General features: G+C 41.3%; 1 protein-coding gene across 15 annotated transcripts in view; it reads left to right on the top strand.

The window, feature by feature from the left end:
• The window catches only part of CAMK2D (calcium/calmodulin dependent protein kinase II delta), a 147,171-nt gene that overhangs the window by 91,281 nt on the left and 40,285 nt on the right, over positions 1-15,605 (top strand). For 8 of the 15 annotated variants that reach the window (XM_048509363.1, XM_048509367.1, XM_048509361.1 and 5 more), the window contains exons 6-12: positions 47-119; positions 8,018-8,120; positions 8,695-8,778; positions 9,519-9,613; positions 11,286-11,408; positions 14,276-14,359; positions 15,298-15,340. In XM_048509363.1, coding sequence (XP_048365320.1) covers positions 47-119; positions 8,018-8,120; positions 8,695-8,778; positions 9,519-9,613; positions 11,286-11,408; positions 14,276-14,359; positions 15,298-15,340 — 605 coding nt within the window. Of the gene's footprint in view, positions 1-46; positions 120-1,044; positions 1,118-8,017; positions 8,121-8,694; positions 8,779-9,518; positions 9,614-11,285; positions 11,409-14,275; positions 14,360-15,297; positions 15,341-15,605 lie in introns of all 15 variants that reach the window. The other 7 variants (XM_048509364.1, XM_048509368.1, XM_048509362.1 and 4 more) reach the window with 1 other exon arrangement.

Raw genomic sequence — 15,605 nt, 5'->3', positions numbered from 1 at the left:
TTAAAATGTTTTTTTCCCCTTCCAATCTGCCCTTGTATCTTTACAGTCATTGTATACAGCAGATTCTAGAAAGTGTTAATCATTGTCACCTAAATGGCATAGTTCACAGAGACCTAAAGGTCAGTATCTGGTCCCTTAGGTTGGCTAAGAAGTGTCTTTTTTTTTTCTGGCTTGAGGGCAAAGGGTGGGTTGGCTGAGAAGATCCCTTGGCTATCCTTCCTCACCTTCAATGTGACAAAATGAATAATGCATGGTGCTGCTTTTCAGTTTGCTAGCGTCACAGGTCTAACATACATCACCCTGAAAGGCAAAAATAGGTTCTGCAAGATGGGTGGCCTGCCAGAATTTTTACCGGTCATCCCAAGTGGCGCACTGTGGCTTCAAGGATATGGCTGTGCATTTTGGAAGGAGGTTGCATTTCATCCTGCAGCTTAACTTTGGCCGTGATGTATGTCAGCCTGAAGACCTAAAACACCACTTCTGTTCAGAGACTGTGGGTTGCAGTAGCAGAACGTCTTGGCTGCGTATTGCTCTGCTAGAGTACGCTGAACCCTCCGGTGAGCGCAAACACATAATTGGTCAGCTAAATGAAACCGTGATAAGTGAATCATTTACCGTCAGTGCGTTGCTACTTAACGTAATTTTGTCTTCAGGGTTTCTAGTGTGATAGAACGGCACATGAGGAGGAGAAGGAACAGTACAAGTTAAATTGTTTCGATTGTGTCTTTTCGGATTCCATTACCTAGATGTTGTATACAAAACGACGTCTTCCCCAGAATTGGGCCCATGTATTAAAGTGGAGTCCACATTAACCTGTTCTGCCTTCCGCTAATATCATATACATCAACAAAACCCTTCCCAGTGGCATCATGTGTGAGGCAGCAGCTGCTCTAGCTGAGGACTGTGTCTACATTTCTGGAGGTTGTGTACATCACAATCTTAGTCTTGTGCCGGTTTTGCACTCTAACCCAGTCTCACTGAGGGTATACAGACAGTGAGTGTACAGCTCGGAACTAACACACGCCCCCTGGTGTTTGCATGCAGTCATTGCATTCAGCAGATCCTGGAGGCTGTGCTCCACTGCCATCAGATGGGTGTAGTCCATCGGGACTTGAAGGTGAGTAATGCCATTGAGGAAGATAACCACACTACACAGTCTAGAGGCACCATTTAGCTGCACTGATGCATGCAGAGACAGAAAGATGTGTCGCTTGATAATTTGCAGGTTGTTTGGGCAATTTGGACAGTTTGCACCTACAGAACTGTACAGTCACCTTTCTCTTGAAGACTTAGGAATGCCTTTTCCCCCTTCCCCAGGGGCACAAATACCCCTGAAACACAGGTGTCAAACTCACGGCCCTCCAGATGTTATGGACTACAATTCCCATCATCCCCTGACAGCATGATGCTGGCAGGGGATGATGGGAACTGTAGCCCATAACATCCGGACAGCCACGAGTTTGACACCTATGCCCTGAAATGATGAACATGCATGAATCTCTCAAAAGCTGTAAAAATTAAAATTGGAGCTCCCTAATCTGGTCCTTATCATTCTAAGGACCCAAAAAGACCTAAGATGTAAGTTGCATTGGAAAGAAGGGGAGAGCCACAAGAAATGCATCTCCACTTAATCCCCCCCAATCCTGTTTCTTATATTTGTTTGATTGATTTCTGCAATGAATGAAAAGAATGCATATCCTCAAGATTTGGAGATGTCAAAGGGAGTATAGGGAACATGGCTCAGAGGAAGAGTTCAGATTTGGCATGTGAAGGTCTTCGGTTCAATCTCTGGCCATGCCAGCTGAAGAATCCCAGTTATCAAGTGTGAAAAACAACCCTTCTCTGCCCTGGACCCTGGGGAACCACTGCCCGTTTAAATAATAATAAGCCAGATGAACAGATCATATGAATCAGTACAAGTCATAACTTATATAAGTACTGATGCACTGTAAAATTTTAGTTTAGCTGGCCAATGTGTCAAAAAGAGCAGTGGGTCAACTTTCTGTTTTATGGGTTGGGTCCATACTCAATTTTCCACTAATGGAAGAAGAAGTGTAAGTTCTGGCAATCCTCCCATCTTGCTGCAGGCCTCTGATTTATCCCTCTTGTCATTCTTGAAGGTTTTTTTGTTCTCCAGGAGCAGCATTTCAGGGAGATCAGTGGGCTGCAACAGGAGGGAAAGAGGCACTAGCATTCTTTTTTGCACCCAGAAGTGTCTTCAATTAGTGGGAAATGGTTTGGATTCCAACACTATGTATTGATTTAAATATTTGAATTCCATCAACATGCACAAATAGGTACTGTACTGTCCTTGGGTTCTTCCCACCTTTCTTTTCCTTCTAACTATTTCCAGGTCCAAGACAAAAAGGGGATTTTTAAGTCCTATTTTTTAATACATAATTTCTTGCACTTTGGTGAAACTCAAAATAAACAACAATGACTTCGGTATCATAATGAACACTCTCACAAAAACATACTATTCCTTGCAATAAGCATTTCTCTCACAGATTGTGGAGGAGTTGGTGTTCTTTTAAAATGAATATAGGCACATATTATTTGTAAGCTGTTACTTTGGTTCTACTTGTAGCATTCCCGGGGCAGTGGTGGGATTCAAATAATTTAACAACTGGTTGTTTACAAGCACCATTTAAACAACCGGTTCTGCCAAAGTGGTGCGAACCTGCTGAATCCCACAACTGGAGCGGGGGGGTGTGTGTGTGTGTGTGTGTGTGGTTGTTTACAAGTTCTTCAAATTTAGTGTCTGTTAGGAGGACTTATTTGAAAATCCCTGATCTGGAAAGAAATTGGGTCACAATCCAGCAAATCTATGCATTTTAAATCCATTTAATTCACTCAATTTATCAGTGGAGCATTTTCATCTTCTAGTATGTTCTGAACAAGAACTTTACCTTCCCAAAAAACGTTTTAGGCTGAGACTCCAAAGTACAGTTAACTAAGTGGAATTCATTAATCAGTTGGCACAGCAAGATTCAGTCTGAGTCCTGAGAGTGTGTGGAATCTAGCCAGCTTTTTCACTCAATCTTATCCAATTTCTCTCCTTATTACAGCCCTCCTTTAATATGGCTTTTGTCCATAAAGGTCCCGTGATCCCCAGTATAATCTTTTGCATGAAGAAAGGGGACTCCCTCCTTCCTTTTTCATTAGTAGAAAAACTTGTTAGATCTAACCCAATAGCTGGTACATCACACAAAAGTATTTTCTCTCTTTAGATATTTATCAATCATTTTTGCTACGCCAATGCTAGTTAAGAATGGATCATCCCACATAGATTGGAGATTGGATCCCCCCCCCTTAATTGGACTGGATTCCATGTCCACGTGTGTTCTGCATAGCACTGCAACACATCTATAGTTATCTCTTGTGTTTCTTGCCCATCTGGCCGGACCTTATAAGAAAACACTGCAGCCCTGCGTCGCACAATCCACCTGCATGTTGACTGGATGTGTGGACATGAAGAGCATGTATGAAAGCTCCATGTGATCATTTGCTGATGAGATGAGCACCTACACATGCAAGTTTCTTCCTCATGAGTGGCAATGGTCTTTCTGAAGGTTGCCAATAAAAGGGTCTGTGAGTATGCTCAGACAGCTCCTCAGTGTGTTCACATAGGATAGGTCAGGGGTCTGCACCCTGTGGCTCGCCAGATGTTCATGGACTGCAATTGAAAATGCTGGGGGGAAGAGAAAATGCTGGGGGGAAGAATTAGGACTAATAAAAGGAAACGCTTCTTCACACAGTGTGTGATTGGTGTTTGGAATATGCTGCCACAGGAGGTGGTGATGGCAACTAACCTGGATAGCTTTAAAAAGGGCTTGGACAGATTTATGGAGGAGAAGTCGATCTATGACTACCAATCTTGATCCTCTTTGATCTGAGATTGCAAATGCCTTGGCAGACCAGGTGCTCAGGAGCTGCAGCAGCAGAAGGCCATTGCTTTCACATCCTGCACATGAGCTCCCAAAGGCACCTGGTGGGCCACTGCGAGTAGCAGAGTGCTGGACTAGATGGACTCTGGTCTGATCCAGCAGGCTAGTTCTTATGTTCTTAATTCCCATCAGCCCCGTCATGCTGGCAGGGACTGGTGGGAATTGTAGTCCATGAACATCTGGAGAACCACAGGGTGCAGACCCCTGGAATAGGTGACCTGGTGATCTCATGGGCAAATGTTGTACATATGCCTCCTTTCCTATACACTTAGTCAATATGCGGAAGAGTCATGAGAAGAGGGGTAAGGTTTTTCTTCCTTCAGTGTTTGGTGTACATGGACACAGTCACTTGGGTGATCAGTTCATGCATTTAAGGAAGTGAATTCAGGGAATTTAAGCTGCCACTAGATTTTTTTTTCATTTCTTCTTTCAAGAAAACGCATGCTTAAATCTCTCCCAGGAAATGATGGGATGTAATCAGTCAGTAGCAGAGCATTTTTATGACCTCAGAGCTCTTAATTAAACGGAAGAGTATCACAGGGTAAGACAGACGTGCTAAGAGACGTGCGAACACCACTCCAGACATGCCAACCAACCTCTGTGTAGATTGTTTTTTTCACAGCGCCCTTCATAAGGGAGTAAAGAAGTTGTTGCTGTTTTTAACTCACCACTGCCAGGTCAACATGCGTAATGAATGATTCATGTACCATTCGGCCTTGTGCTGTACTTGTCTCAATCTGTCAGTACCATTGACAAAATGAAAAAGGGAGCAATTTTTGAAGTATTTGTGCAATCCATCTGTGCTGTTACATAAGCAGTATTCCCCCGTGGCCTCAGAGCTGGGTAAAGATTCCTTGACTGTAGAGCTTAGGAAAACACGGCATTCAACATTTTTGTGATATCTGTCTGATTATATTAATATTTTTCTCTTCCATGCATACATTGAAGATTAGACTAAATTACAGTACACAATAAAACAGAAGAAAGGATTATGACAAGGAGCAGTCTTTTCTCATCCATCAACCAGAATAAAAACCCTTAATTCTTTAAATCGTATGCCATACATTTTTAAAAGCCTTCCTAAACATCTCTCTGTCTCTCTCAAATCTATTTTTATCTCGCCAAAGAGCTCTGAGGAAAAACATGGCTCTCCTCTCCACCACTTTTATCTTCATAACAATCCTGTGAGGTAGGCTAGGGAGACTTCATAAACCAATTGAATAAAGCACAGGTGTCAAACTCACGGCCCTCCAGATGTTACGGACTACAGTTCCCATCATCCCCTGCCAGCATAATGCTGACAGGGGATGATGGGAACTGTAGTCCATAGCATCTGGAGGGCCGCAAGGTTGACACCTATGGAATAAAGGATTGTCTCATCTCTATGCCTGACTGCAGCTAAGAGTGCAACTTTGTGATCCAGACGTTGAATTCCTCCTTTCCTGGATGAATGCTCCAGACTGTGCTGTTAAATCTCCCATATCCTTCTCCAGTCATCCCCATTTGCCCCACCTCTTCAGATTTCATGCATGATGAACAAGTTGACATTTCCTGTTGTCTTGAAATGGCTAATGCATGTTGTTTTGTGGGCATAGCCAAGCTGCCCAGAAATTTATTGAGCTTGCTATTGAAGTATGTGGTTGTTTTCTAATGAAGCATATTTACTTCCTTGTGACAGTGATATTTACTTTACAGTCCTTTGGGTACAAAGACACTTGATGACAGGCACTAAGTACTTCCATCAGAGCAGGGGAAAGACGTATTATTTTGCTAGTTGCATAGAATAAAAGAGAGTAGGTCTTTACCTATTTGTGTGTGACATATAACAGCATACACTCCACTATATTTGATAGTTGAAGGTTACAAATTAATAGGATCACCAGGTGCTGCTTAATAATTTACATAAGCAGTACAGTACTTGTGAAGCAATAATCATTTCCTGCTTCTCTCTCTCTCTCTGAAAAAAATCTATTAAGTTCTATTTGATGTTTGGCCTGTTCACAGGCTACATGTAAACTCACATAGGGGACTGGGGAAAATCAGACTATGCCTAGTGACTCCACCCCCAGGTGCGCTTAGCAGAATTTGTAGACATAACGTAATCATTGGAGATTTTGTTACTGTTACCAAGAGACCTGGCAAATGGTCTCCAATCATGCACAGTTGGAAATCCTGTTTATCTGTGTATGACTCTGTTCATAAGTTGTGTCAAATGTGACCAGATTAAGGCCAGCAGACATATTCCCCCTGCCCCCCCAATCATATATAGTCACTCTCCCCTAATGAAACTTCTGAACAGTTCTGAGGTGATTACTTTTCAGAGCACAGACAAATACAACTGCTTTAGCACAATGCCTTACCTATCTTTTGGGGAGAGACATTCCCAAGACCGGGTGCCACCATTGAAAAGGCCCTCTTGCTAGCAGCCAGTTGGCTAACTTCCAAAAATGGTTAATATCAGTGAAGGAAATTTTAAACAAAGAAAAAAGATTTTGACCTGAGTACCCGAATTATGTCCAATTTCTCTAATAGGTAAAACAGCTTTTTGATGTAACAGTTATAATAATAAAGCATGGACGCTTTTGACCTGCCAAAGGTATTCCTCTATTTATATATCTGGGGGAATTTAAATGTATGCCATACAGTTGACATCTTCCAGGTGGGGCCTGGAGTTCACCCAGAATATTAACTGATCTCCAAACTGCAGAGATTGGCAGCTTCAGAAGGCAGACTCTGTGACATCACAAACCTATCCCCCTCCCTCCAACTCAGGAATTTCTCAAGCCACAACCCTTGTATGCCACCTCTTCAGAGTTCTGCTTGAGAAAGAACAGTAATTGTTCCTTGTTTCCAAATGCTTGAAAATCATTATTTAGCAACACATCCACTTTGTTTAATAATGATCCAAAGTGCCTGAAAATAGCAACATTTGTCAAACTGGAAGCACGGCTTTAAGTGAGCCCTTGTGAGTTCTCCATCATAGTCCTGCCAGCTTTGACTGGTAGCCGCCCTCCAGGATCTCAGATAAAAGTCTATTGAGCCCTTTTCAGTGTCTTGGCAGAGCAGTTCATGCGTGCACAATGGGCTCTGAGGTTAATGCACTCCCTGCTGAAGATGAGGACATAGAAGTGCAATGCGAGAAACAGTCTTCAGGATCAGTTCCAAAACTGTTCCATTCTGTAGTATAATTTATTGAATTCATTCATTTATACCTCCAATGGGGACCTAAAGCAGCTTACATTATTCTCTTCTCATCCACTTTATCCTCACAACAACCCTGTGAAGTAGGTTAGACTGAGAGAGTGTGACTGACTCAGGGTCACCCAGCGAACTTCCATGGAGAGCCAGCGTGGTGTAGAGGTTAAGAGCTGGTGGATTCTTATCTGGAGAACCAGGTTTGATTCCCCACTCCTCCACATGAGCAGCTGAGTCTTATCTGGTAAATTGGATTTGTTCCCGCATTCCTACATTCCTGCTGGGTGACCTTAGGCTAGTCACAGTTCTTCAGAACTCTCTCAGTCTTGCCTATATCACAAGGTGTCTGTTGTGGGGAGAGGAAGCCACCTTGAGTCTCCTTACAGGAGAGAAAAGGGGTATAAATCCAAACTCTTTTTCTTCTTCATGGTATAAGTAGGGATTTGAACCTCAGTCTCCTAGCTACTAATCCAACATTCTTAACCATGACAGCACACTAGCATTAAAAAGACCAAAACAAATAAAGCCTCATCATAGAGCAGTGGTGGCGAACCTTTGGCACTCCAGATGTTATGGACTACAATTCCCATCAGCCCCTGCCAGCATGGCCAATTGGTAGGGGCTGATGGGAATTGTAGTCCATGACATCTGGAGTGGCAAAGGTTCGCCACCACTGTCATAGAGCGTTTATGTGCCACAAAAGCAAGCAAGAGACTGTTCTTTCCCAGAATGGAAGTGACATGCATGTGACAAACCTGTTTTGTAATCAAGCCTTTTTGTCACTTTTCAGCAAATCCTCCAGTGAGGCGGGGGACACGTAAAGAAATGCCAACTTACATGATTTCTCATTTTTCTTCCTCTTCCTTTGCATGAAGCCCGAAAACTTGCTTCTAGCGAGCAAGTCCAAAGGAGCAGCTGTAAAACTGGCAGACTTTGGATTGGCTATAGAAGTGCAAGGTGAACAGCAGGCCTGGTTTGGTAAGGAAACACTTTTACTTGTCACCCATTTTTTTCCTGGTCTGTCCCACAGTCTCTGCAGCATATATAAATCAAACTTAGCAGCACTGATGCTATAGCAAGCGGGCATATTGGAAGGAGACCCTCTTGGTATCCTATCATTAAGGCTGTTTTCATTGCATAATGCATTGCATTGTATGTGTTATGCCATCATATTGTATAGATTCACTGTTTTGAGTGCAATGTTCCCTAACTTTGCAATCCAGTTTTAACCACTGCCGATTGTATTTGCCATAGTGCATATTTTCCCTTTTATCAGATTGATTTAGTGAAGAATAAAAGCTTTTCCCCCGTGTGCCTGATGGCATTCTCTGAATGACCTTTTTGGTCCTCTTAAGAAAGCTTAGAGGAAATTTATTAAAGTTGCATTTTATAAATGTCTGCAAATGACAAGTAGATCTTGTTCTTCAGATGAGCAAAGATAGAAGGGTTGAAGAACATCTTCCTCACCCTCCAGAATTCTATGGGCATTTTATAAGTATCTCTGATACTGTATGAATCCTCTCGTGTTACTAGAATCATAGTTTCTGTTTAGGTTTTGCTGGTACACCAGGATACCTTTCCCCAGAGGTGCTACGAAAAGATCCTTATGGAAAGCCAGTGGACATGTGGGCATGTGGTAAGATCATTTTAATTCCTACCTCTTGGGACAATTTTATCCTCCTCTAAGTGCCTCAGTATAAAGAAAAATTTGAAAAATGTATGTATTGTCGAAGGCTTTCACAGCTGGAATCACTAGGATGTTGTAAGTTTTCCGGGTTGAATGGCCGTGTTCCAGTAGTATTTTCTCCTGATGTTTCGCTTGCATCTGTGGCTGGATGCCTGGATTCACAGGCAATGAAAGACCATGGCAGGGGGGTTACAGCCATTTTGTCACTTTAAAAAGTACAGGGGGGACTAGGACCTCGACCCACCACTCTGTGGGTCCAACCAGGGATGCACTCCTGTAGCACTTCTAAATCCCTTAAAATGCTGGCAGCAGGATTGCAAGCTTTCAGGGGGTGACTGGAGATCTCCTTGGATTACAACTGATCTCTAGTTGACAGAGATCTGTTCACCTGGAGAATATGTCCACTTTGGAAGGTGGACATGATGACATTATACCTAATTGAAGTCCCTCCCCTCTCCAAACCCTGTCCTCCTAAAGCTCCACCCCCAAAACATTTCCAGGTATTTCTCAATACTGGTAACCCTTGGTAGCAGGTGAACCTCTGGATGCCATCTTGTCTAGTTTGACTTTCCCAGACATAACTCTACAAGCAATATGTCTTCGTACACATGTCATTATCACAGTTGGTCCTACCTAACATTATATTTGTTTGAGTCATTTTAGCTGAATGCTACTGTGGATTTTCCTAGGTGTTATTCTCTACATTCTTTTGGTGGGATACCCTCCATTTTGGGATGAAGATCAACACAGACTCTACCAACAAATCAAGGCTGGTGCTTATGATGTAAGTAACATATGAGGAAGATCTGAGGTAATGCACTGCAGGAAAAAGGCAGTTATTTGGATACCTCCACTCTAAGGCATTTAGGCCTTTAAAGATAAACCTCAGTCCTTTGAATTGTGCCCATTAACCAACCAGTGCAGATATTTCAACATGGAGGTGATCCAATCCATGTGGCCACTACATTTTGAATCAGCTGAGATTCCTGGATAATCTTCAAAGGCAACCATCATGTATAGTACATGAAAGTAATCTACAGCATTAAAAAACCCTAAGTAATAATCTGTAATAGTAAAGTTATACACACAATTATATTCAAGCTTTGGCATCTTCTTCAGGTGTGGGAAGAGACTGGGAGTACAATATTGATTCTTCTAACTGGCAGATGTAAAATCACTGAACTGGTCATACCTGGAATAACTTTGGTTAAGACTACCAAGGATCTGGCCTGACTGACATGCAACACCAATTAACTCCCAATCATTTCAGTTTGTGTGAACAAATTAGAGGTTAAACTGAGTTCAGGAGTTAATCATATCAAGACAGCCAACCATAGGAGCAGACTGTGCTGCACACACCAATAAAAGAACATCCTCTGGTCTTTTTTAGGCTGTGTACATATCCTTATTTAACTATTCAGATAGATCGGTTACGGATTCTCACAGCTGTGATCTCTCTTGGTTTGCTTACGAGTTTGCATGTGTGCAACTGGAACATGGAATTGTGAGATGAACCGTGGAGATAGTGGTACTGTATACAGTATTTCTATCATATTTTCTCACAGCCCAGAGAGTCTGAGACTGGCAATTTCAGCAGCCAAAAGTCATTTCAAATTGATACCTGTAGTAATATATTTTCAAACAGTCAAATGCCTGCATTCTTCAATATGATTATATTTGCCATCCCAGAGGACGCCTCCTTGCAAATTGACTGTCATACAGTAATAGCCTGTTCTCAGTAGTGAAGCCAGTCTTGTGGACTTAACAGGTAGAGTAGTGCTTACCATCATAATGACACTTAGATTTCTGCTTAGATTTCAGTGAGCAGGAATCAGTGGTGTGCAGTTAGTCCATTCAGGAGATGAATATATATTTCAGGAGATGAATATATTTTCATCTCAGCCCCTCTTCATATATTCCCTTTTAAAAATCTAGACATGATGAGGCGTTGTTTTTCCCCTGTGTTTTAATAGCCTAATTCAGTAAACTGCCAGTCTGTATTATATTACTGTAACTATGACATAAAACCACTAAAAACTGGGATAATGCTAGTAATATCCTAGTGACAATGGTTAGGTTTCTCTTCCTTCTCCTTCCTCAGCACAAGGGATTTTTCTTGGTTTCCGCCTTCCCAATTGCTGCAGCATCCCTTATTGTCTGGCATTTTGTTTGTGATGCTCTCGTAACCCTCCAAGAGGATTTTCAAAGCAAACAAGATGCTTGGGAAAGAGGAAGATGGGAAAAGGATTACACTAGGATCTTGTTCTGGATCAAATCCAGTATTCTTCTTATCCTGTAATCTCCCCTGTGCTTTTATTTGAAATAAAATTATTTAAAAGGAGAGGTGAGTCAAGAAAGCAATGTATGATGACTCTTGAAATAGTTCTGTGACAATCTCCTTGACTAGTATCTACTTACTTTATTTTGAGCAATGTGCATTTTTTTCTTGTTCCAAGTTTCCTTCACCTGAATGGGACACGGTGACCCCAGAAGCCAAAGACCTTATCAACAAAATGCTTACTATCAACCCTGCCAAACGTATCAATGCAACAGAGGCCCTCAAACATCCATGGATCTGTGTAAGTACTTTCCACTTGAATGATGCTATTATTGGTTCCTTGAAAACCCAAGGTGCAAAATCTGGAGTCAAGCAGTTGGCTTCCTTCCATCTGTTTTACTGTAGAGTAGTTAGATCATTTTAATTTATTGATTAATTAAAATGTATACAGACCAACAATGTTTGCTTAAAATTTTCAGCTCAGTGTTGTGGCTGAGTCTACATCAGATAAATGCTGTTAAATTAAATTAAAAGGGTTCTTTTTTCTATTATAGTTTTCATATTTCATCCTTCTATCGGACTCGGATTGGCATACATGCTCCTCTCCCCCATTTTATTCTCTGTTTTATCTTAAGGGACCTGAGCTTTATTGCTGAATAGAGATTTGAATCTGGAGCTGCTCCATTGAGATCTGATGCTCTGACTACCTAATCACTCAGTTTCCATTAAAGCAGACTTTATATGCTCACTTAGGCCCCTTCTGTACAGCAAATGTATAACGAATTGCAGTTGGGATAAAGGAACACATTTTCCTGTTTTCACTTTCACATGAAACCATGCAGCAGCGATTGGAGACCCCAGAAACAATCCAAGTTGCTGTTGCGCCTTCGCACAGAGATGCATCTATTTTTTAATTACTTCCCACGCATGCGTAGCTACGCATGCATGCATAAAGGAACTCCCACAACTATGCCAATGTCCCACGATATGGCCATCTGCACCTGCATAGCTAAGCAGATGCAAACCGCAAAATTTTAACAAAAGGAAAACGGAGGCGAATAAAATGCCTCCTGTTCGGCCATTTGCTTGCGAGCAGCTGCAACCTAGGATTTTTTAAAAGGATCACTTGTTTAGTGATTTTCAGAAAAAAATGGTTTGGGGGAAATAACATGGGGGGCAGACTTGTTTTGGAGGCTGGATCTGTGGGAAGTCCCCCCACCCCCAAAACTTTTTTTTAGCATCCTACAGCCATGTTTATTGGCCCGTGCAGAAGAGGCCTTAGAGTACTATTATGAACTTTGAACATATGAATACATAGGCAGAAAGTTCCCAGCCCATTTATTAGTTCCCTCGACTGAACTTCATTGAATGCCAGTGGTTTCTCTCTTGAGCATTGTTCAGTTTGCAGAAGTGATTGTAGTTTTGTCCTGTTATCCCACTCCTCTTCTCTTTAAAGTCAACGTGGTGTAGTGATCAGAGCATCAGACCAGGATCAGGGACTTAAATTCAAATCCACACTGTGATGACGTTTTCTAAGTAACTTGGACTAGTCCACACTCTCAACTTAAGTAACTTAAAATGGTTGTTTGTATGGCTAAAATGAGGATGGGAGAATCATGTACATTGCTCTGAACTCCTTGGAGGAAGGAGGAGTTAAAATGTACTAGACAGTGTCCTATTAATCGGTCCCCAAAATGTGGATTTTCTCCTATGTATTCCCACAACCCCTTCTGGTTTCAGAAAGATAATTTCCAGGTCTGTGGGACCTACAGAGAGGAATAGTCATGCAGGGGAGATGGGGGGTAGAATGAAGAAGGGTGAAGGTATGAAATTTCTTCTTCTTGCGAAGCCAGGGTCTGATTACTCCCTCCTTGCCCCAGCCCACCAACCAGTATGGCTATTTGTCCACACAGATAGTGCAACTTTAAGGATGGATGGTCTTTTGGATGATTGGCAAGGGTTAGACTACCATATATACTCACATATAAGTCAACTTTTTCAGCACATTTTTTGTGTTGAAAAAACCCCCTCGACTTATAAGCAAGTGAGGTGTATTTAAAAAAATATTTTAGGGTTTTTACTTTGTCAGCCACCAGGGGGCGCAGTTTTTAGGCTAGCAGCACCAAAATTTCAGGGTATCATTAGGTGACATTCCTGATGATACCAGCCAGGTTTGGTAAAGTTTGGTTCAGAGGGTCCAAAGTTATGGACCCCCAAAAGGGATGCCCCCATCCTCCATTGTTTCCAATGGAAGCTAATAGTAGATGGGGCTACCCTTTTGAGGGTCCATAACTTTGGACCCCCTGAACCAACCTTCACCAAACCTGGGTGGTATCATTGGGAGGGGGGTCTCCTAAAGATACTCTGAAATATTGGTACTGCTAACATAAACATTCCTCTCCTGACAAGCACCCTCAATTTTTCCTCAGATTCTCCCTTTAAATCAATAAATTCCCAGTTTTTTGTGGTAGAATTAGGTGCCTCGACTTATATGCGGGTTGACTTATTCACGAGTATATATGGTAATCTTTAAAGGAATGAGTCCCATGTATAATTGGATGTACACCACTGTGTTGTGTTCTACCTGCTCTCCTTCACTGGCAACTTATGTTCAGTCAGGCAACAAGTATCTAAAAATGTGTTTGTCTCTGCCCATTATTCAGAAATTAGTACTTGGGCAGTTCTTTTGGTGAGGATAGTAAGAAAGCCATGATTGTGCAAAACTTATTAGAAAAAGTTGTGCATTTCAGCTTTTCATCTGCAGTTTAATTAGACGGCAAAACATCTGTTCATTTCAAATAACAGAGATTTGCCATTGGTCAGAGTTTTGATAGCAGGAGTTTTACAGTATCACAAATGCTAACCCCTTTTTAAAGTTCTTCCAAACTTGTCCCAGCCTTTTTTAACTGAACACTCCGCAAAGGGAAACTGCATGCATTCCTCCCATCCGCTCAAAGGCAAAATGCTGAAAAGTACCAAACTTTATTGTTAAATGGTGAAGTGGTGTAATTGAATTGATAAGAACTTCTCACTCTGGTTTGAAACTCCAGAATTGACACAGGCATCTGATGGAGGTTCCAGAAAACATTCATGAACGGCAGTAATACTGAATGATCTTGTGGATATAAATTCTTGCATTGAAATGTCTCTTCTTTTCTGTCCCTTTAGCAACGTTCTACTGTTGCTTCCATGATGCACAGACAGGAGACTGTAGACTGCCTGAAGAAATTCAATGCAAGAAGGAAACTTAAGGTAAGTGAGAAAGACTTCTTTGTTTTGGATTGCAGTATGTTATGCTTCTTGAATTCTACTGCTGGTAAACCTTTAATGGAGGCTAAATTGAAAATTCAGTTTAAAAAATCATAAATTGCATTTTTACAAACAATACACATTTTAAACGAAATCAGCATATCTATATATGTTTACATGCAGTTTTGTTTTTTATGCAAACATTATTGAAAACTTTGTTGATAATGTTCTGTTTGCCTCTGTAAAAGAGAAACATAGCTTGATCCCCGCCCTTAAAGTTTCAAATAATCACCCTAATCTAGCAAGTCACATATGTTTTCAAGTTCTTCTCTATTCTCTGTGAAGTCCTAGAATGAATGGATAGATCATTAAAGTTAATGGAGAAGCCCTTGTGCATTCATCTGAGTTCTCCAAAGTCTTGAATTGCTGGCAGTATTCTCTTTCCTGTGACTTGCATTAGTAGAATCCGTGCTCTTTTGTTTGTTATAAATTAATTTTTCATGAATACAATGGGACCACATTTACTAATCCTCTTAACTACTTTTTTAAAAGAAGAAAACAACATGCACATTTAGAAAAGAGTGATATAAATATTGCATTAGTCAGGATAAAATGTGACACTTTTTCTCAGAGCAGATGTGTTTGTCTGATGGTGCAAAAATGGAAGGAAAGGGTAGGAATTCTTCAGAACAGCCCAGAATACTGAATAATGGATCTCAGAGTTCCTCGAGGCAATCTGTTCTTAACACACTTTATGATCTTCTCATATAGGACTCTGTTAATACACCCACACACTAGAAACCCTTGGCATATTCATTTTGAACATGATCAGTTAGGAAATTTGTTTGTTCACTCTAGTAGCACTTGAAATCACAGATGTAGGCTTTTGTTCATCTTCAGAAATGCCTCCTATTGACCTTTTCTCCTGAATGTGTTTTCAGGGGGCCATTTTGACAACTATGCTGGCTACAAGAAACTTTTCAGGTACGTTCGCCACACTGTAATCGCTATATTGCTGGATGATTAAAATGTGATCATTGTAACCATAACTTTTCTTTCTGGTGGGTATGCTGAAATACGTCATTTTTAATACATCTGTGTGCCATGTTTTATATGTTTAACATACATGATATTTACCTTTGTTGTGTAGTGACCAGGTGTAGTTAGAGTGAAATGAGAATTTCAAGTGGGCACCCTGTGAATTTCATAGGAGATTATAGCATGTGACTCAAACAATTATCGGGTATAT

This window comes from Sphaerodactylus townsendi, linkage group LG10, assembly GCF_021028975.2.
Source record: "Sphaerodactylus townsendi isolate TG3544 linkage group LG10, MPM_Stown_v2.3, whole genome shotgun sequence".
In the NCBI taxonomy this organism is placed as follows: Eukaryota; Metazoa; Chordata; class Lepidosauria; order Squamata; family Sphaerodactylidae; genus Sphaerodactylus; species Sphaerodactylus townsendi.
Note: the sequence above shows the minus strand (reverse complement) of the source record. Positions and strands in the feature narration are given on the sequence as shown.